The following is a 21,565-nucleotide window of genomic DNA, read 5'->3' as shown; positions in this document are numbered from 1 at the left end:
AGCTCGAGCTCGGTCAGGCCCTGCCGACGACTGACATGTTCCTACACCGTCGCTGTGCGCTCACCATTTAGTCCTCCAGTGTTTTTTGTGCCTCTTTGTCTGACTGAAAAACACCACGGGACGCTCACCCTGGGCCCTGCAGCCAGCAGAATAACAAACCCACAGCAGACTGTACATGGATGCATTCTGGAGTCTCAGAGAGGTCCACAGTGCTCGGTCACATCATGTTTCTGACCTGTAAAACAAACAAACAAACAAACAAACCTTTTACAACCCAGTTCTGGTTTTGTTAGTTTTTCAGTTCCGTGATTCCCCCTCTCATGTCAGCAGGTTTTTTTCAGGGCGAGTGAGACGAGCAGAGCATGTTGTCATCTGATATCAGAGTCCCATGATGATAACAGATGTCTCTGCTGCAAATGTTTATTTCTCTTTTCTTATGAGTTTCTTTGTTTCTCTTGCTAGAGAAAGGAAAAACCTCCCTTTCCCATCATCCCTCATGTTACTTGTGCTTCCTTATTGCATGATGTTTAACGGGGATTTTGGAAGAGCTCCAAACTCGATGCCTGTGAGGCCAGATCTCAGCATGCTCTGGAGTGAGTTTCATCAGTTTCCAGGCAGATTCAAACAGCCTCACAGCTCTGCGGGGCTGGTTATGGTGTGTGTGTGTGTGTGTGTGTGTGTGTGTGTGTGTGTGTGTTGGACTAACTGATCTATCAGACTGAAAGACGCTGTGAGTGTAGCTCCGCCCCTCCTGCTCTAACCCAAACACAAGCAGGTCGCTTCACCTGAACGTCCTGTGGCTGCGTTTGTTTTGCCCTTCAGAGTCAAACCCAGCAGATCCTCCTCAGACTCACAGGTAAAACTGACAGCGCTGCTAAAGTTCAGTTTCATGATGATGGTTTGATGATGATGTCGTTTTGTGAAGTGATCACGGTGCACAGAGCGTTGGAAGAAGAATAAAGTCTTTGTTGGCTGAGTGTGGACTGATGGGAGGGGCTACACCTGCTCACCTGTTTGCTCACCTGGAGCTCAGGTTGCCGTGGTGATGCACTGACATTCACGGCTGCCCCTGGCAACAGCCTGTGTTTTCACTGTCTGTGCAGCGGTCCTGCGTGCAGGTTCAGGGACCCCTGCAGGGCCGGGGGCCGCTGGTTTGGAAACCTCCAGTTCAGGTCAGACCTGACTGAATGAAGCAGATGTATGTACAATGTCATTTATATTTTAAATCCTGAAGGAAACCCTAGTTAGTTGGAAATGGTTATCTCTCGGGTTATTGATCACGGCGGTGGCGGCGGCGGCGGCGGTGGCGGCGGCAGGGCCGGGTGTCGATGGAGCAGGAAGCAGCCGCTCCCCCCAGCAGGCAGCTGGGCTGAATTCCTCGGCTGTGGATCTCAATGAAAAGCAGATGTAGGAAGTGGCTGTTGGGCTGAACTGCGACATGGATCCTTTAAATAGCAGCGAGCAGCAGCGAGCGCTTAGTAACATGGGAACCAGCACAGCAACGGCAGCAGCACCAGAAACATCGCAGCCAAGCACAAAACAGCAAGCCCTTGATTTGTTTTCAAAAATATAAGAAAAATAAAAATATAAAATATAAATAACAGAATCTACTTTGACCTGTGATGATGCAGTTGTGTTTTGTTGGAAAATGTAGTTTTTCCTAAAATAGACCTCATTGTGAACCCTAAAAAAAGTTTTGTTTTTTTTTTTTCCAGAGGGTTAAGTAAAACATTTAAAAAAATAAAATTAATTTACTTCCAAACAGCATAGAAAACAGGAGGAGAGTAAAATAATGTGAGAAGAGCAGTGATGTCACAACTCTGACATGTTGAAGGCTGTAAACTGGAACAAACTGGGAGGAACTGGTCATGGACAGTGTGTTTACAGAATTTACTCTGAGAAACAGCTGAGTCCGAGCAGAACCGTCACACAAGTGCAGTGATGTCACACGGAGGGGCGGGGCCTCGGTCAGCCGCAGCAGCACCATGTGGCCTGCTGGTTAGTCTTGCTACCAGATCATCCGTCCAAGTAAAATGAGATTTGACTGCAGGTGAAGCAGCTTGTTTACAGCAGGCTGTGCTGCTCCCGGGAATATTAACACAAAACACACGGCCGCTGTTCTGTCAGGAAGACGACGCCGACTGGCACAAATAAGAGCCGTTTTATTAAAAGTCATATCAGCAAACCCATATCAGTCACTCTGTCTGTTAGAGGCTGTTTCTACCAGCAGATTCAGCCTGTTTCAGTCTGTTTTACCTGGCAGGTAGATCCTGTTTCAGCCTCTTCCAACCTGGTTCACCCAGCAGATGGGTAGTTGCAGCCTGTTTAGGCCGGTTCACCCAGCAGATGGGTAGTTGCAGCCTGTTTCGGGCCGGTTCACCCAGCAGATGGGTAGTTGCAGCCTGTTTCGGGCCGGTTCACCCAGCAGATGGGTAGTTGCAGCCTGTTTCGGGCCGGTTCACCCAGCAGATGGGTAGTTGCAGCCTGTTTAGGCCGGTTCACCCAGCAGATGGGTAGTTGCAGCCTGTTTAGGCCGGTTCACCCAGCAGATGGGTAGTTGCAGCCTGCTGTGCCCACGTCAGGCTTCCTGTGGTCACATCAGAGCAGCGGCTGCTGACAGACTCACTTCCTGCCTATTGTCCTGCTTTTCCTCTGCTGGCTGGTTTGCTGTGGACTCACATAAGATGAAAAACAGTTTAGGGTTCAGCTTTCTCATATCGACTGTGGTCATGTTACAGTGTTTTAGTGCGCACGCACACACACACGCACACAGTATTTCTCAGGTCATTGCATTCACTGCATACTGTCTATCTTAACCTTAAACAACTGAACTGTAGCCCAAACGGTCCTTTTCGTAGACACCTGCTGTATGAACCCGATAACATACTAAAACGAAACACACACACACACACGCACACACACACCAGCACTGCCCCCTGTTTGTCCATGCAGGTAACAGTGTTTGATCATTTTTATATATTTTTTTGTTTTGCAGAGAGGATCTGACGAGCTTCTGTCCTGCGTCTCCAACGGCCCGTATATCATGAGCACTGCAGGTCAGCGCGCACACACACACACACACACACACACACACACACACACACACACACACACACACAGCGGTCTGTGAAGAAGTTCATCAGAAACAAATTAAACTGAAATATTTCAAATCAGAAAGCAATCAGCAAACAAATACAATAAAGATGTATCTCAACAGATATTTCAGATTTCTGTTGGTTTTGATGAATTTGAAGGCCCCTTCTCTGTTTCTGTTTCTAATTGTTTCCACGTTCTGTGTTTTCCATGTTTTGATTTTTCTGAATTCTGTGTTTCTTTAGAGGGGGAATTGGATCAGTTACAGTTGCTCAATTCTCAAGAGAAGAATTAAATTATAAGACGATGGAAAGAAGACCAAAATATAAAAATATGTGCCTTTACAAATTTTTAAAAGGTATTTAGGTTATGTGCATTAATAAACACTCAGAAAAGTGGTCGAAACTCCTCCAAACCGCATGGTTACAGAAGAGTACAGCTACAGACTGAACTAGCTACACAGCTGATGTAAAACAAACAACACAGAAAAAGAAATTCACGAAAAAGTGCGAGGGAGCGACTGCAGCAAGGGGCCGTCCTGGTCGCTGCCTGCCCACAAACAAGTCACAACATGACACGACATTTTGTGATATGCTGAGTGTTGTGATAACGTGTGTTATGATTTATCACCTTTTCTCAACTGCAAATTCTGCCTCCAGAGGAAAACTGTCAGCATCTGTTTCATCTAATAAGATCAAGTTTTCATTCTGTTCATGTCACTTCAGTCATTTTTATTGCAGCCAAACGGGATGGACTGACCGCTCTGTCAGAAATGTTGCAGTCATACAATATTTACTTTCCTACAAACTGACATATCACCCGCTGCTTCTTATGTCAACCTTTATCTCCCAGCATCCCGCAGTGCTCTATAACCAGCGTTTCCTCTCCTCTGCAGCCAATGGCAACGACAGCAAGAAGTTCAAAGGTGACATAAGAGGCCCCGGGGTGCCGTCCAGGGTCATCCACGTCCGCAAGCTTCCCAACGACATCAACGAGGCCGAGGTCATCTCGCTCGGCCTGCCCTTCGGAGCCGTCACCAACCTGCTGATGCTCAAAGCCAAGAACCAGGTGAGACCCAGCATCCAATTTGGAACACACGACCCTCACCCATAAAGGAACGTCCCACTCTGACCACCTTCAGGAGCCTCCTGGAGGTGTGGCTCCTGGAGGTGTGGCTCAGAGCCAACCAAACACCTTAACTGCATGCTGTTACTGTACTGCTCTATGTTTTAACATATATCTGTAATGTACTGTAATGCTGTATGTGTCTGTGCTGTTTTAATATTTACTTGAAATGTATTGTATTGCTCTCTGTTTTAACATTTTCCTGTAATGTAACACCAGCCTGCCTAGAGGACTCCAGGTGGAAATTAGTCCTTGGGCTACAATCTGGCATATTTTCATGTACTGCGGTACAAACAAATAAAATAAAAAATAAAAAATGATATGGACCTGAGTGACTAACGTTAGCTTACTGTACTCTTCACCAACTGTAAACACTTAAAGTCGCATTTCCAGCTTCTGCCTTCCTTCCCATGTGAGGTGAACGCAGCCTGAGCCCTCACCTGCTCCAACAGGAAAAACACTGCTTTGAAAATCAGCTGGTAGAAAAGACTTGACATGCTCTCAGTTTCAGGATGACTCTACACCAAGTGATGACACTAGAACATTTTAATGAGAAATTACAGATTTTAGTTGACTGTCCCTTTTAAAGCAGTTCCCAGCTGAGAACCTGATCTTCTGCAACCCTCTGCTGTGTCTTCCTCAGGCCTTCATCGAGATGAACTCAGAAGACGCAGCCCAGACCATGGTGGGCTACTACTCCACCATGACCCCCGTCATCCGCAACCATCCCATCTACATCCAGTTTTCCAACCACAAGGAGCTGAAGACCGACAACTCCCCCAACCAAGTGGTAACACACACTTCCTCAATATCTGTTAGTAGAAATAAAACTCAGCAGCGTCTCTGCTCTGCGGCTCCAGACGGGGCGTCCCGTGCTGCCGAGGCTCCCGCTGGGGCTCCATGGTCCAACACACAGCGGGACAGGCCCACCAAAAACTGAACAAACTGAAAAACCTGAGGTGTCAGTGCGAGGCAGTTACAGCACACAACACACAAAGTGGTGACCAAAGCTGAAAAATCCTGTGGTCTGTAGGTCTGAGTTAGTTGGTCTGCAGACTTTAACCCCTCGCTTCCTGCTTCCTGCTTCCTGCTGGCTGCTTCCTGCTTCCTGCTGGCTGCAGGGATGGGACCAGCCTGCAGGCCGAGCGGCACCACAGTGGGAACAGGAGGTGGTTTTGTTCTGGAGGCTGAGGTCATGAGCAGCGTCTGGCTGAAGGTAGCCCTCGCTGCAGCGGCTCCACAGCGGAGAGACGGCTGGTGAGGCCTGAGGTGTGTTTGTTTCATGGTTCTGAGGTCTGAGCTGAACCGGGTGGAGCTGCTGTCCTGCTCAGTTTGGGCTGGTTTCCACACGGCTGTCAGCAGCGTGCCGTTGGCTCGGCCTTGGTACTTCCTGTTTGCACCGTCCTAAGTGCCATCCGCCTCACACTGAGTCATCTTGACCTGAGCAGAGGAAAAATGACATTTTTCATGTTTGAGCAGAACCCATGAAGTTCAGGTTCTGCTTTTTGTTTCCTTTTCCACTGCATGAAGAACCAAACCATGAACAACATCAAGTGCACCATAAAATATCTAAGTCTTAATCTTATTGTGGTCTTGCTTAAAATTTTCCATTAAAAAAAAAAAATGTTTTAAATTTTCAAAACAGTTCTGATGCGTCAGGCTTTGTCAGCCCTTCACACCAGGCCTGAATCAAACACCGTGACATTTTGACTGAATGCCTCCGTCAGTATTGTAGAGACGACTGTTGGTGCTTTGACACAATATTTACAGAATGAGATTTTTGATAAACTGTGTTTATACGATACAACAGCCTGTGCAGAAAGCTGCCTCCCTTCACTGTAATGCAGCCTTTAAAACACTTACAATAAACAATATAGTTTTTAGAACTGCAACAATTAGTCAAATAATTTTTCTGTGGCCAGCTATTAGATGAATGGCCAACTATTTTGATAATGAGTTAATCGTCATGTTGAAGATGTTGAACCCTTTGAAACCACAGTCACTGGCTTTATTTCAATTATCATTAAAAATAAGAATCATCATAATCATTATAAGTAAAAATAATAAACCAGAAAAATAGCAAAATATAAAATAAGTTAAAAAAAAAGGTAAACTAATAATTTTTTATTTTAAAAAAATAATTTTTCAAGTTCAAATAAGTGATGATGGTGTCTGATCAGAAAAGTAACAAAAGAAATTGTTTTTTAAAAAATTGGAAAATTAGCAAAAAAAGATAATTAAGGACCGGATGATTAATGAAACATTCATTCATTCATTCATCTTCTAAACCGCTTATCCTCACTAGGGTCGCGGGGGGTGCTGGAGCCTATCCCAGCGCTTGGACAGGTCGCCAGTCCATCGCAGGGCAGACAGACAAACACTGACATTCACACACACAGTCACACCTAGGGGCAATTTAGCTTCTCCAATTCACCTGACCTGCATGTCTTTGGACGGTGGGAGGAAACCGGAGTGCCCGGAGGAAACCCACGCAGACACGGGGAGAACATGCAACCTCCACACAGAAAGGACCTTGGGTGGGAATCGAACCCAGGACCTTCTCACTGTGAGGCGACAGTGCTAACCACTGCACCACCGTGCCGCCCTGATTAATGAAACATTACAGGAAAATTAGGGGAACTGGTGAAGAAAGTTCAACAACTGTCAGATATATATTTAAAATTTAAATTAAGTTATTATTAAATTAATCTGAGCTGAGGTTGTGGTTCAGCCTTTCAGGGACTGAAGGGGTTAAAGAGCAGCAGCTCTGCCTGCCTACAAACACTGTTTCCATGGCAACAGCATGCTATCAGCAACCAGTGGAGGCCATCGCTGCGTGTGGCGTCCGTCCAATCAGGGCGGAGCAGCCGCAGTTCATGTGCACACAGGCTGACAGCAGCCGAGGATTCTGGGAGAACCTTCCAGATGAAATATTCAGCACATCTCAGAAACCTGTTCTACCCAGAACCCATCCAGCTGTTTCCCAGACGTTCAGTCATTATTAATGAGCTGCTGGCTGCTGATTGGCTGCTAGTATTGGTGGCCCCGCCCTCCTCCCCGCTGCCCCACTGCTTGTAGAGAAGGGGCGGGCCGATGCTCATTTAACACTCAGGATTGATTAAATGTTTTTTTGTTGATGAGGCGCAGCCATGACAACAGGACTGAGGCTGATTGTGACAGGAAGAGATGAAGGAGTGAATGTGATGGACTAAGATGTGAACATGGTGGCGTCAGGCAGCGCGGCGTCAGGCGGCGCGGCCTGACCTGCGGCCGTGGGCAGGAACAGCCCTAACCCCAACCCTAAGCCTAAGCTGCCGCAGCACGGCATGACTGATAATTTGATAAGTATTGACAGATAATAAAGTAGGGGGGTTGTAAGGATTGTAATTTGGTGACAACATTCATGTTGGCCAGAGGATGAAACCTGGCTTACTGACCCTCTAGCGCCACCAACAGGTGAAATTGTAAACGTTGCATGCTAATATCTCAAAGCTTTGGCATTTCTGTGACGTTTGATGACAGAATTCATGCATTTAAACACAATCCAGCATCATGTTTCAATATATCACTTTAATAATTATTCCTCTGGTTTTCTTGTGGTAATACTACTACTACTGCTACTACTACTACTACTGCTACTACCGCTACTACCACTGCTGCTACTACTACTGCTGCTACTACTACTGCTACTACTACTGCTAATAATAATAATAATAATAATCAGGATAATGACAATAATAATAACAATAATCATGGTGATAATACTTATGTTAAAATTAAATTTTCAAGTAATTGCAATTGTAAATTCTGTTTCCCTGTCTCTCTCCCTCTCAATTTTTTTTCAATTCTAAGAGCTTTATTGGCATGACAAGACAGTGCTTATACTGCTAAAGCAAATTACTTATAAAAATAAAATAATTAAGTTATTGGCACAACATAAACAATAACAACAAACGATAACAGCGTCAACATTTTCAAAAAGAAAACAAAGAACACAGTAGGGGTTAGTAGGGTATCATGTTGACAATTAAACTAAATGACATGAACCTGCTGATACAGTCGAGTGTTATTAACTGTCTCTCTGCCCCCACCCGTCGTCTTCTCTCATCTCTGTCTCTGTCCTCTCTCTCTCTCATCTCTCTCTCTTCTCTCTCTCTGTCTCTGTCTCTCTCTCTCTCTCTCTCTCTCTCTCTCTCTCTCTCTCTCTCTCCCTCTCAGCGGGCCCAGGCCGCCCTGCAGGCCGTCAGTGCGTCCCAGGCGACGGGTCTGGACGCCGCCGTGGCTCCGAGCCCCGTGCTGCGGGTGGTGGTGGAGAACCTCTTCTACCCCGTCACCCTGGACGTCCTGCACCAGGTGACAGTGGCTCCGCCCACCAGGCACAGCCAAACCCCACTGAGCCTCCAACCTGCTTCACACAATCACAAACAGAAATTCTTTTTATTTCTTTCAAAATTATTTTAATACTTTGGCCTACAAAGAAGCAAAGCTGAGCTTTGTCTTGTTAAAAAAGTAGACAAAAGTAAGAAAAAAATGAAGAAATTAAATATAAAACAAATATTTTTAAAAAAGGCAAAAAATCAGAAATACATAAAATATTTGAAAAGTGTTTAGACTGTGAGCTGTGTGAGTCTGGGCTCTCTGATTGGTCAGCAGCAGGGAGAGTTCAGAGTGTGAGCGCTGCTCCTCATCTCTGAGGACACAACCAGAGCAAAGGAAAAAAATAGCTCTCGCTCTCTCTCTCTCTCTCTCTCTCTCTCTATATATATATCAGATAGATATATATATATATATATATATATATATATATATCAGATAGATAGATAGATATTTACCATTAAATTACCATTACCCAAACACTTTGTAAAAGGAGAAAATACTGGAAGATAAGTGAGGGAAAAAAATACACACACACACACACACACACACACATATATATATATATATATGTGTGTGTGTGTGTGTATACAAAAGGGAAAAAATCTTGTCATAAGATGACCATAAGATTAGAAAACAACAAGATAAAATAACGGCTCAGGTATTTGAGTGGAATGAAAGTGTTCCTCCTCTTGCTGAGGAACCCTCTGTGAGAACCCGTGGTTCTAAGCAGAACCCCTTTTGGTCTGCAGATCTTCTCCAAGTTTGGTACGGTGCTGAGGATCATCACCTTCACCAAGAACAACCAGTTCCAGGCTCTTCTTCAGTACCCAGACGGACTGACCGCCCAGCACTCTAAACTGGTGAGGATTCTGCCTGTTCTGGGTTTCCTGTTCGCTTCAACTCTGCACAACAAAAACCCTCTTTGGGTTTGAAAGTGACACTTCAGATTTTTCCCCATGCGAGTGTAACACCTGCAGCAGGTTTGGTGCAGGAGCTCCACCCTGTGGTGAGAAGCAGAACTTCAGCAGGAGAGCTGCCAACATGAAGGCAGCACCTCACACAGAGTTCATGGAGCAGACTTAGTGGTTTGGTTCAGTCCATTCTGGGGAATGGACAAATTAAATTACATTTATTAATGTTATTATTATAGTTGGAGCAGCAGATCCCCCCCGAGTCTGAGCTGTCACTTAAAGTGTCCCACAGGTCATTCTGCACATGAACACACGTCTCCCCAGCAGCCACGCCCAGGAACAGCAGTAATGTGTGTGTGTGTGTGTGTGTGTGTGTGTGTGTTTCAGTCTCTGGACGGTCAGAATATCTACAACGCCTGCTGCACTCTGCGCATCAGCTTCTCCAAACTGACCAGCCTCAATGTCAAGTACAACAACGACAAGAGTCGCGACTACACCCGGCCCGACCTGCCCACCGGGGACAGCCAGCCCGCCATGGAGCACCCGGCCATGACCGCCGCCTTCAGTACGACAACACACACACACACACACACCTGCTGTCATTCACCTCGTGCTTGTTAGGGTCAAAGCTCCTCTATGAGCTGGAGCTCATCACTCGGCATCACAGTCAGCGGCTGGTTTGGACGTGTCGGCTTGATGCTTCTGGTGCAGCGGCGAAGGCGGAGCCTCTCCACAGATGCAGCATCACGAGTCACTGCCTCCTGGAGGCGTGGCCTCCTCACCGCCTTGAACACAGGCTGACTCCTATTTTGATTTCAGATTCGTTTAATGTAATTAATGCTTGTTGATTAAGTGTATTCCATGATAATTTTCCACATGTGAACAGAGAAGCTGCTTTTTATTCCAGTTTTCAAAACATGCTGCAAATAGAGCAGTGCTTCACATCATTAAGACATTTTTTCATGAAATGGGACAGTTTTTGGGGTACAGACTGAGTCCAGGATAATGAATATTAATTCATTATGTGTGTGTGTGTCTCACCTCGCTGTCCTCTCTCAGCTCCAGGGATCATCTCTGCGTCGCCGTACGCCGGGGCGACTCACGCCTTCCCGCCGCCCTTCACCATCCAGCAGGCAGGTCAGTCCATCACACCGACCCGCTCACTGCAGCCTCCGGAGCAAAACAGCTCCCAAAATCAAAGCCCACTTTTAGCACAGAAAGCAGCACCGACACACAGGAGCATCATTACTATAGAAACAACCACACCTGGCTCCCTTTTTATTTACTTATTCATTTATTTTAAGAAATTGAACGTCTCTTTCCTTGTTCTTTTCCTGTTTGATTTGGAAAGTAGATCTGGCCTCACGCCGGGATGAAATGACCTGACATGTTTTTTTTATTATCATAATCCTCTGTTTGTTTTATCTGGAGCCCTGAAGTCATTTTTCATTTCAATGTGACTTTAAATTTGAAAACCTGGGTATGAAGGCTCATGCTCACCTGCAGCTTCCTGTAGACAGGTGTGCAGGAAGAAGCGTCCCAACAGGCAGGAAAAGCAGGTCTCTGCACGCCGCCTCAACACTTGGAGGCTCGTCAGTCTCAGTGTTTGAGTCTGAGGGCCGGAGCGCTGTGCACAGAATCTTCTTTTCTTGACTTGGAGCAAAACGCTGTTGAGCTTTAGTGCAGCTCACTGGGTTTCCTGCTGTGTCGCTGTGTTGTTCACTCCTCTCACCTCTCCCAGTGTCCTCCCCCTGTCCAGGGCTGACGGTCCCGGCTCTCCCCGGGGCCTTGGCCTCCCTGTCTCTGCCCGGGGCCGCCAGGCTCGGATTCCACCCCCTCCCCGCCGGACACTGTGTCCTGCTGGTCAGCAACCTCAACCCCGAGGTGAGGAGCCCTCACACTGTGACCTCGGCTTCATCACTGCCACACAGCCGCCCCTCAGGTCAGGTCAGAGGTCAGAGGTCACAGGGAGCAGACACACCGAGCCCACCGCTCATCCACTGAACAGCACGTTTTCATCTGTGGTTGGCAGTTTTACCTGATCAGCTGTTGTCTCTACACACAACTGTGACATTTTAAGGAATATTCCAGCATTTTGGGCAAAAATCCCCTTTTCCATCTTTGAGTGTTTATGTGGATCTGAAATACACATTTTGGAATAACAACAAAAAACAAAGCAGAGAGGTTTGAGGAGAAGTTCATTAGTGGTGGATGTTCCTCTGAGACTGAGAAATGTGTTGAGAGGTTACAGCGCCACCATCTGACCTCGCCTCAAACCAACCAAGTAAAAAAACAACTCCAAGCTGTGTGTGTCAGATCCACTGATCCTCTGTGTGAGTCACAGCTTCAGAGCTGCTGGTTTATTTTGTCACTTTGAGAGAGCCACGCTAACAGCTCCCATAGACTTCAAGTCTTTATGCTAAGCTAACAGGAAATGCTACCCACAGGAAGATGGAGTCCAACATCTGGTCTCAGTCTGGGGACGAGGGGAAAGGAGGGTTTTACCCAAAATGATGGAAAATTCCATTAAATGACAAAAACAGTGAAGACATAATGTCACTCAGGTGGATGCATGGAGACATTCATTCATTATTAATGAGCCGCTGGCTGCTGATTGGCTCGCTGGTCTGATGACATAATCTCCCACAGAGCAGCAGCACTTTAACATCATTTACATAACATCCAGTCTGATTTCTGGAATAATCCCTCTCTTCAGTCAAGTGGTTGATTGGCAGAAAATAGAGCAAATATGGTTTTGATGAGTGAATTTTAACTTGAGGAACAGTCAGATGTCAGCTCTTCCTCTCCTCAGGTCATTTTGATCAAATTAATACTTGGGATTTGTTTGGCTGCTGGTCAGGAGAACCTTTGATGATGTCACTTTGGACTGATCAGACATTATTTATTCATTTATTTCAATTCATAAACTGCATGATGAATATCAGCAATGAAATTAATCATGAAAATAATCATTATCTGCAGTTCTACCAGTATTCGTGTGACTGGAACAAACACAATAGAAATAAAGTTTGCTTCAGTTCTGAATTATGTCAGACACTGAGTCTGCAGTTCATACACGTTTTAATTTTAATGTTCACACACACACACACACACACACACACACACACACCTCTGACGATGGAGAGCAGTAGTTTGGTTTTTGTAGGTCCTGCTCGTTCTGCCTTTAAAATGTGAACTCAGCTTTTGATGTTTGGAGTTGCATGTCAGAGATAATTCGGTCATGATGCTAGAAAACATATCAAATCCAGGAGGAACTAATAACTGTTGATCTGCTGTTTCAGGGACCGTTATCACAGCCGAACCTCTTAGGTGCTTTTTAGTTGAAAACATGTTAATCCACTCAGAGTCAGAGTTTCCTGAGTTCCACTTCCTGTCTCTTCCTCTCAAGTTAAATGTCTCCACTGTCACCCCCCCCCCCCCCCACCCCCTTCTTCTGTTGAGTTTTAATCCCCTCACATTGACCTCTGTCCTGATTGAGTTGCGCCCCCCCCCTCCCCGTGCACCTGCACACTGCAACACACACACACACACCTGACATGTGCAGCCATCTGATTATATACACTTTGACATTATCTGACCTCACCTCTCCAAAGGTAATTAACCTTCTGATTGATCCCTCACCTGTCTTTTTTATTTTATTTTTTTTTTTAATTTGTTGCCATGGAAACGCCTCGGACCCTCCACCTGTCCTGCCCTCCCACCTTTACCTGTCCTGTCCCTCCGCTGCCTTCTCTGCTGTCTTATAAAGAGAGTTACGCCCCACTGCCTCTTTATTCTCTTCGGTATGTTGTCACTAGCATCTTATTTTTAATTATCATACTTGTTCTGTTTTTTTATTTTATTTTATTTTCTTTTGGTTTGGTTTATATGAACTGAGTGTCTGCTGGTTTTGTCAGGTTTTGCGTGCTGATTTGAGTTCATCAGCACAATATTTGCAGCATTTCCTCAACAGTTTGAGCTGCAGCGCAGCACGGCGCCTCGCTGCACGTTCACATCGGCCTCCTGTCAAATTATCAATTATACTTGCAGCTTTTCAAACACCCCTTTCCCAGTCACATCAGCGCTGGGAGAAATGGACAAAATCAAACATGTTTGAGCTGATACCTGGCTTGATTTTTAAAAAAAAAAAAAAAAAAAAAAAATTGCCATAATTGAGCTGCCCTGCTTTCAAACAAAACATTTTTTGTCACGGTTGTTCTTTTCCTCCACAGTGTTGTTTCTGCAACCAAACACTGGAGAAAACACTCCATCCAAAAAAAAATCTTATTTCATTCATTTGGATTAATAAAAGTATAGAAACTTTTAGTCACATTTTAAGATTTTACTTGACATTTGCTGTTTCCATCAGTTTTTATTCAATATGACAAAATGCGTCTAAAACATGAAGCGGCTTGCTGGAAACGGCTGTGCTCATGTGTTTTTCTGTGGACGCGACTCGTCTCGGCGTCCGGATCGATCCGGTTTGATCTGCATGGAAACTGGGAGGTGCTGCATTTATTGTGTCTTTATGTGTTCAGTCCAGTCTGAGTCCAGTTTGAGTTGCATGCTGGGTTTCCTTCAGTTTGCATGTCCTCAGCGCTGAATCAGCTGCTCTTGTTTTGTTTTTTGATTTATTATTTTAGTCAACATTCCCATAATTCATAGCTCCTACACGGTGGAATCTGCCATTTTAATTTCCTCTGACCCTTACCCTTAATTTCCTCACTTGCATTTCCTGTGTATAACCATTCAGGAATTCTTCCCTTCTAAATTTAATTCACAAATTCATTAGCATTCCACCTCGCTGTTTCTCCTTCACCTCCTAGTTTGTACATTCGGCACTTTTCCACAGACTTTCTGTGTTAATCTATTAAAGTAATCCCCCCTTTTTCTTTAAAGTTTTCCAAATATTCAGTGCAGTCCCGTCCCCGTTGTCCTGCACCGTAACATGAAGGGTCAGTGGCTTGGCAGGCCACAGTCGCACCGCCTGGTTAGCTGGAGCCAAATGAAAGCTTCCACTCAGCTTTACTGGATGCAACCTGATTCTATTCATTTGTTTCTAGTTCATTTATGCTCGTACGCCTTCTGATTAACATGCTGAGTGTCCCGGCATGCGCGCTGACTTTAACCCTGTGTTTCCGGCTGTGTTAAGGTGTTTACGGCGACGTGATGAGAGTGAAGATCCTGTTCAACAAGAAGGAGAACGCTCTGGTCCAGATGTCGGACAGCACGCAGGCCCAGCTAGGTAACACCTGCACACCTGAGGACCAGCCCTCTACCATCACTGTTCACCTGAGACTCAACACTGTCGCCCTCGCCTCCTCAAAACGTCTGTGTGGCGTTCTGCTGGGGTGACACACACAGGCAGTTGATTCAGAATGAGCAGCTGCACCTTGCAGGAGTTTAGGCTTAAAGGGCTAATCTGCAGAACAAAGGCCTTCATATGAACTCACAGCCAGGTGGCCATGCTCACTTTACTCAGTGAAAGTCACTCAAACTGTGAATTCATCATGTGTCCAGAGAATAAAATACTGAGAGTTTACTGCTGAGGCAGGACGGGCAGCCTGCTCTCTCTCCTGATTGGTCAGATCAGCCTCCTGAGCAGGAGCCCCGGGGGTCAGAGGTCAGACCCTGAAAGCAGCCTTACTGAAACTGATGCTGAGGGATGAGGACTGTGTGGACTCAGTTCTGGGAAAGACTTGTCCACGTGGTGAAGGTCAGGCGTCATCTGAATAAACCTGATAGTCCACGCTGTCCTCACATGACCTCTGACCTCGAGGGCTCCTGCCCAGGAGGCTGATCTGACCAATCGGGCGAGGACAGGCCGCCATGTTGCTTCAGCTCTGCTGTTACTGAAAAAAACAGGAAGAGACAGGAAAGGCCAGAGCAGCACAGACTCAGAGGTTCCTCTCCTTCACGTTCCTCTGCTCTCCTCCCAGAGCGAGCAGTGGGCTTTCAGAGCTGCCACATCACTCCTCCTCCCTTTCCTCCATTCATTCCACTACGATATGAACATGAACTTTCAGAGCCTTCACACTTTCTTCACTCCAGTTTTCCATCAGCCCAATAAAGTCCTCCACATGAGTTTTCCTAAAAGCAGCAGCTCTGTTGGCTTTTCAGGACTTTTTCACACTGAAACGCTCCCTCCTCCTCCTCCTCCTCCTCCGCCAGGGAAAATAGTCCCCGAGGAAACATTTTGCTTTCCACAGCCGATTATCAGCTGTGTGGTTTCTGAATGTGGAGGACTTTGTTGGCCTCAGAAGCAGAACATTATAACTCACATGGTGACTCTGTGCTGTGAAATCTGTAGTTGATAATCGGTTTGTTGAGGTTGAAAATGTAAAAAACGGTGTAAAACAGTCCAAACACTGAGGATCAGTGGGATGGAGCTTTCATTCTGCATTTGACTGCTGTTCTGCTTGCAGTTGTTTCAGCTGGCATGCAGGTTGTTTTAATCGTCTGCTAATAAGAAGAGGTGGTGTGGACGCAGGTCAGAAACACCCGTCGCCTGCCTGAGCGTGGGCTGTGCCTCTGAGCAGGTCACTTCCTGTCTGACTGAACGTTGTGTGTCTTTGCAGCCATGAGTCACCTGAACGGCCAGCGGCTGCACGGGAAGCCGCTCCGCATCACGCTGTCCAAACACACCAGCGTGCAGCTGCCCCGCGAAGGCCACGAGGACCAGGGCCTGACCAAAGACTACAGCAGCTCGCCACTGCACCGCTTCAAGAAGCCCGGCTCCAAAAACTACTCCAACATCTTCCCCCCCTCTGCCACCCTGCACCTCTCCAACATCCCGTGAGTGTGTGTGTGTGTGTGTGTGTGTGTGTGTGTGTGGGCGGAGTCTGAAGCTGTGCTGACACTCTGTTTGCTCTGCAGCCCGTCTGTGGTGGAGGATGACCTGAAGATGCTGTTTGGCAGCTCAGGAGCCATGGTCAAGGCCTTCAAGTTCTTCCAGTAAGTCACTCACTTCTAAAGCCCCGCCCCCTCACTCCCAACGCCCCCCTTTTGTCTGAAGCTCCGCCCCGTCAGTGTTGCTGGTTCTCAGTGTGTGTGTGTGTGTGTGTGTGTGTGTGTGTGTGTGGCTCCTGCAGGAAGGACCATAAGATGGCTCTGATCCAGATGGGCTCGGTGGAGGAGGCCATCGAGTCGCTCATCGAATTCCACAACCACGACCTGGGAGAGAACCACCACCTGCGGGTCTCCTTCTCCAAGTCCTCCATCTGAGCTCCCGCCTCCTTCCCTGACTCCTCCTCCTCTTCCTCCTCTTCCTCCTCCTCCTCCTCCTCCTCCTCCTCGGCTCCGTTCACATCACAGGCCTTCCTGCTGGATCCCAGTTTTCTTTTCCCTGCCTTCCCTGTCCTCTTTCCCGTTTGCAAAGTGACTGACAGTCTGGACGGACTTCTGCCCCGTTCCCCGACAGCTGATGATGATGATGATGATGATGATGATGATGATGATGTCATCACAGCACATTGTGGAGTCCGGCGGCGGTCTGAGACTGTTGCTGTTGTGGTGTGAGGTCAGATCTGTGGACTGAGAGAAACCACATGAACTGCGATGTGATGTCACTTCCTGTATGTGGCGCCGCACAGCCCCACCGCTCCTGTCCTGAGGAAGAAGAAGATCCCGTGTGTGTAGCATGTTCAGAAAGTCAGCTTGGGTCCAGCGGCGCTTGTGGTGTGAACGCAGCCGAGCGTGAACCCCCCCTTCCTGTCAGCCGTCTGTCAGGAACCTTCATCTGGAGGTTCAGGCTCACCTCTCTGTCAGTCTTTTGTGCGAGTCAGCTGGTTTGCTGGGCGGGGCAGGAAGTGATGGGCGAGCCATGCGCCTGTCAGCTGACCAGCCGGGCCGCGTCACGTCAGATGATCCCTGTGCCTTATTTCCTGGAGTCGGATCCACTTTAAGTTTTACATGAGAAAAAAAAAAACCAGAAAACAGAAAACTCCACCATGCCTCTGTGTGATTTGGCAACGAGCAGGTTTACAGCTGATAAAGGTTTACTGTTAATGAGATGTATTCCAGATATATCCATATTTTCTGTGTATTTTCCTGGTGTTTCAGTACTTTGTTGTAGTGTTTTGTACATGTACTGCTGGTTACTGTAGTGTGGAACATGTGAACTGATTCTCTTTAGCGGGTTTGCTGGGTCCTTAGTCTTGTTTTATTTTGATTTTTAGATGAAATTCTTTTTCCATTCCTTTTGATTTCTATATTTCCATGTATGCAATCACTTTTTATTCAAATCAAATATTGTAGCAATATTTTAATCATTCCTGATCTTTTTTTGTGGCCTCTGTTTCTGTCGTGTTCTGATTGGATTTGTGAATCATGATTAGCTTGTCTTGTCTCTTGCAGTGCCTCTCTGATTGGTCTATTTATGAGTTTGTGATCCACTACAGCTAAAACCAAAAAGGCCTTGTAGATGCAAACAAATCCGCCTGCCTCAGGTTCCTGGTTAAAGGACTAAAAGACGAGAAAAGATTTGCTGGTGTTTTCCTGTGGGGACATTTTTAACTTCTCGACCGCTTCACTGGATTCGGCGCGCCCCCGGCGGGTCGGACGCGGCGGCGCGCCGCCCGGCGGGTCGGACGCAGCGGCGCGCCCCCGGCGGGCCAGACGCGGCGGCGCGCCCCCGGCGGGTCGGACGCGGTGACGCGCCCCCGGCGGGTCGGACGCGGCGGCGCGCCCCCGGCGGGTCGGACGCGGCGGCGCGCCCCCGGCGGGTCGGACGCGGTGGCGCGCCCCCTGCGGGTCGCGCGGCGGCGCGCCGTCGGCCTCTGTCGCAGAAGCAGACGTGTGGAGTGCCTTCAACTCAGATCAGGCATTTAATTCCTTTTTATTCTGAAATGAAAAGTTGAGAAACGTGAAACCGGGAGCCGCTGGTTTGTTTCTGTTCGTCTTAACGTTTCATGTCGACATTCCGGCTCTGTTACAGTCCAGCTTCACTTTCCACGCGGCGGCCGCGCGCTCGCCGTTTCCACTGAACAAGCTGCTGAGTATCAGATGAACAGTACTGCTGCATTCATGTCCTCTGGGAGCCACGGGAAATACAAGTTTCCAGTTTCACATCTCAGATTTCGCCCTCAACAGGGATGAAACAATTACAAAACTTACAATACCATTACTCGTTTTTACAGCAGAAAATGAAGGATTTTCCTCCGTGATGGCGGCTCTTTACCGCCATCTGGAGGTGAGGTTTGCGGGCGACGGAAAAACATGAAAAGAATCAGGATCAACCAAAGTTTGCAGAGCGACTCGGTTCAAACACGCGCACGCCACGGTCTTCTGACTGTTTTTCCCAGGCGACATGAATGCGTGATGAACACACAGGAAGCTGGAGTGTGTGTCGTACTGTTCTTCTTAACGAGGTGGAAGTGAGGGTGGGGGTGAAGGATAAACTGTACATAATTGTTTTATACCAGTTAGTTCCAGAGAGGTAGTGTTGGTTTTATATCTGATGAAACGTGTATATTTTGATTAAAGTGGGACAGTCTGAGCCTTACACTGTTTGTGTCACAAAACAAATTAAATCACTTTATTACAAACGTCTGCAGCCGCCTCTTCTTCCTCCAGACACACTCCACTTCTCATCTCTGTTTCCTCTCACATGTGACTGCAGAGACACTTTGCCGCTGAGCCGACCTTCACACATACTCTTTAATACTCTAACACACACACACACACACACACACACTTTGCCTTTTTGTTTCTTGTTTTGAATTTGTTTTTCTGATCTTTTTTTGGTAATTACAGTTTTGGTAGATTTTTTTATGACAGTCTTCCCATAAGATGTGGTATTTTTTAAAAATCTGCCCATCACTTTTTCTTCAATGAACTCCAGTGAAATGTGTTTTGATGTCATACTTCAACTTTCAGATCTGAACAAATTCAACTGATTGATTCAATCAATGATTCGACTGACTGTCAAAAACAATTCGCTAAAAATAAATTAAATAGCCTTGTAGTAAGAGTTGGCAAATAATTACTACTAATAATAAATGTAATAAAAGATACAGAATTTCCTTCGGGATGAATAGGGGAAATGCGAGGGACAGCGGCCTAAAAACCTACAAGGGCCTTGAAAATGACGTTCTCCAGGCAGCAGATGACACAAACTGTGTGTCATACTAATAACTAAAAAAAGTAATGGAAAAGAAAAACATAGCATAGCACTTGACAACAAGGCATCCCATGAGCCCCGGCGTGTTACACAGGTGTAATGAATAAAGTGATGGTCATAAGACACTGTCATTACCAAACAAACAACACCTGCTCGTGATGCGGCTCATGGATCCGCAAGGCAAGAGACAGGAAATAATCCCACAGAGAAAAAAACAGGCAGCCCTCCGGACGTGGAAACAGTCAGAGAGTTTATATGTGAACAGCATCACTCAGCGCTGCTCATGTTCGTGTTCGTGTCGCTCTGCAGCAGCACAGTGCTGACACGCCCATGCTCACCACCAGGGGGCAGCACACCCAAAGCTAATGCCACAGTCTGCAGGTCCTGAGCTGCGCTGAAGAGCCTCCTCACCCTCCTCACCCCCCAGCACACACCCGACGCTTCAGGCCTGATTTCGGTTTGTGTTAAATATCAAAACGCAGCCTAACAGCATCACTGATCTCACCTTTTCAACATCTCATTTTAATACTTACAACTATCGTTTTATTGTTTTGGTCTAATTTTGATTTTTAGGGTTAGGGTTATCATAAAATTATATTTATTTTTTGCAAATTTTCTCACAATTTTCCATAATTTCCTATAATTTTTCCTATAATTTGCACACATCTGCAGCCGCCTTTCTTCCTCTAATCAAACACACCAGTTTTGATTTTGTATGTATATATATATACATACATGTATATGTATATATGTATATATATATATACATATATACACACACACACACACACACACACATATATATATATATATATATATATATGTACAGTACAGGCCAAAAGTTTGGACACACCTTCTCATTCAATGCATTTTCTTTATTTTCATGACTATTTACATTGTAGATTCTCACTGAAGGAATCAAAACTATGAATGAACACATGTGGAGTTATGTACTTAACAAAAAAAGGTGAAATAACTGAAAACATGCTTTATATTCTAGTTTCTTCAAAATAGCCACCCTTTGCTCTGATTACTGCTTTGCACACTCTTGGCATTCTCTCCATGAGCTTCAAGAGGTAGTCACCTGAAATGGTTTTCACTTCACAGGTGTGCCTTATCAGAGTTAATTAGTGGAATTTCTTGCTTTATCAATGGGGTTGGGACCATCAGTTGTGTTGTGCAGAAGTCAGGTTACTACACAGCCAACAGCCCTATTGGACAACTGTTAAAATTCATATTATGGCAAGAACCAATCAGCTAACTAAAGAAACACACACACACACACACACACACACACATATATATATATATATATGACATTATATCATGAAAGTAGGGCATTTAAGTAGAAGCATGCACTGGTGATTTCCTCATCTCAAACAATTTCTTGAAACAAAAGCCAACAACAGTGGTGGATACACCACAACAAAAAATGTCAGTGTCAATAACTTGTCATGTGCCCTTGAGCATCAATTACAGCTTGACAGCGACGTCTCATGCTGTTCACAAGTCGACTTATTGTCTGCTGAGGCATGGCATCCCACTCTTCTTGAAGGGCGGCCCTCAGGACATTGAGGTTCTGGGGTACAGCGCTCCGAGCCTCTACACGGCGACTCAGCTGATCCCATAGGTTTTCTATGGGATTCAGGTCTGAGAAAGTGCAGGCCACTCCATTTGAGGTACCCCAGTCTCCAGCAGCCGTTCCCTAATGATGCGACCTCGATGAGCTGGAGCATTGTCGTCCATGAAGATGAAATTAGGCCTGTGTTGTTCATGCAGGGGCACAATGACTGGATTAATGATGTTATTCAGGTAGTATGGGCTTGTCACTGTACCATTCACAAAGTGTAGGGCAGTTCTGTACTGACTAGACACACCTGCCCACACAGTAACACCACCACCACCAAAGGCTCATCTGGTGACAACAGTGGCTGATGCA

At 46.2% G+C, this 21,565-nt stretch overlaps 1 protein-coding gene across 4 annotated transcripts in view; it reads left to right on the top strand.

Moving 5' to 3' along the window:
* The window catches only part of ptbp1b (polypyrimidine tract binding protein 1b), a 32,963-nt gene extending 13,908 nt beyond the window's left edge, over positions 1–19,055 (top strand). For 3 of the 4 annotated variants that reach the window (XM_030050289.1, XM_030050285.1, XM_030050286.1), the window contains 13 exons: positions 2,996–3,056; positions 3,989–4,161; positions 4,862–5,008; positions 8,437–8,571; positions 9,345–9,455; positions 9,894–10,071; positions 10,566–10,643; positions 11,248–11,390; positions 13,276–13,309; positions 14,659–14,751; positions 16,085–16,301; positions 16,383–16,460; positions 16,598–19,055. In XM_030050289.1, coding sequence (XP_029906149.1) covers positions 3,044–3,056; positions 3,989–4,161; positions 4,862–5,008; positions 8,437–8,571; positions 9,345–9,455; positions 9,894–10,071; positions 10,566–10,643; positions 11,248–11,390; positions 13,276–13,309; positions 14,659–14,751; positions 16,085–16,301; positions 16,383–16,460; positions 16,598–16,730 — 1,533 coding nt within the window. In that variant the 5' untranslated portion in view covers positions 2,996–3,043 and the 3' untranslated portion in view covers positions 16,731–19,055. The remainder of the gene's footprint in view (positions 1–2,995; positions 3,057–3,988; positions 4,162–4,861; positions 5,009–8,436; positions 8,572–9,344; positions 9,456–9,893; positions 10,072–10,565; positions 10,644–11,247; positions 11,391–13,275; positions 13,310–14,658; positions 14,752–16,084; positions 16,302–16,382; positions 16,461–16,597) is intronic. The other variant, XM_030050288.1, reaches the window with a different exon arrangement.
* The last annotated feature ends 2,510 nt before the right edge of the window (positions 19,056–21,565 follow it).

Source organism: Myripristis murdjan, chromosome 4, assembly GCF_902150065.1.
Source record: "Myripristis murdjan chromosome 4, fMyrMur1.1, whole genome shotgun sequence".
Lineage (NCBI taxonomy): Eukaryota > Metazoa > Chordata > Actinopteri > Holocentriformes > Holocentridae > Myripristis > Myripristis murdjan.
The sequence above is the reverse complement of the archived record's forward strand: the minus strand, read 5'-3'. Positions and strand labels throughout refer to the sequence as shown.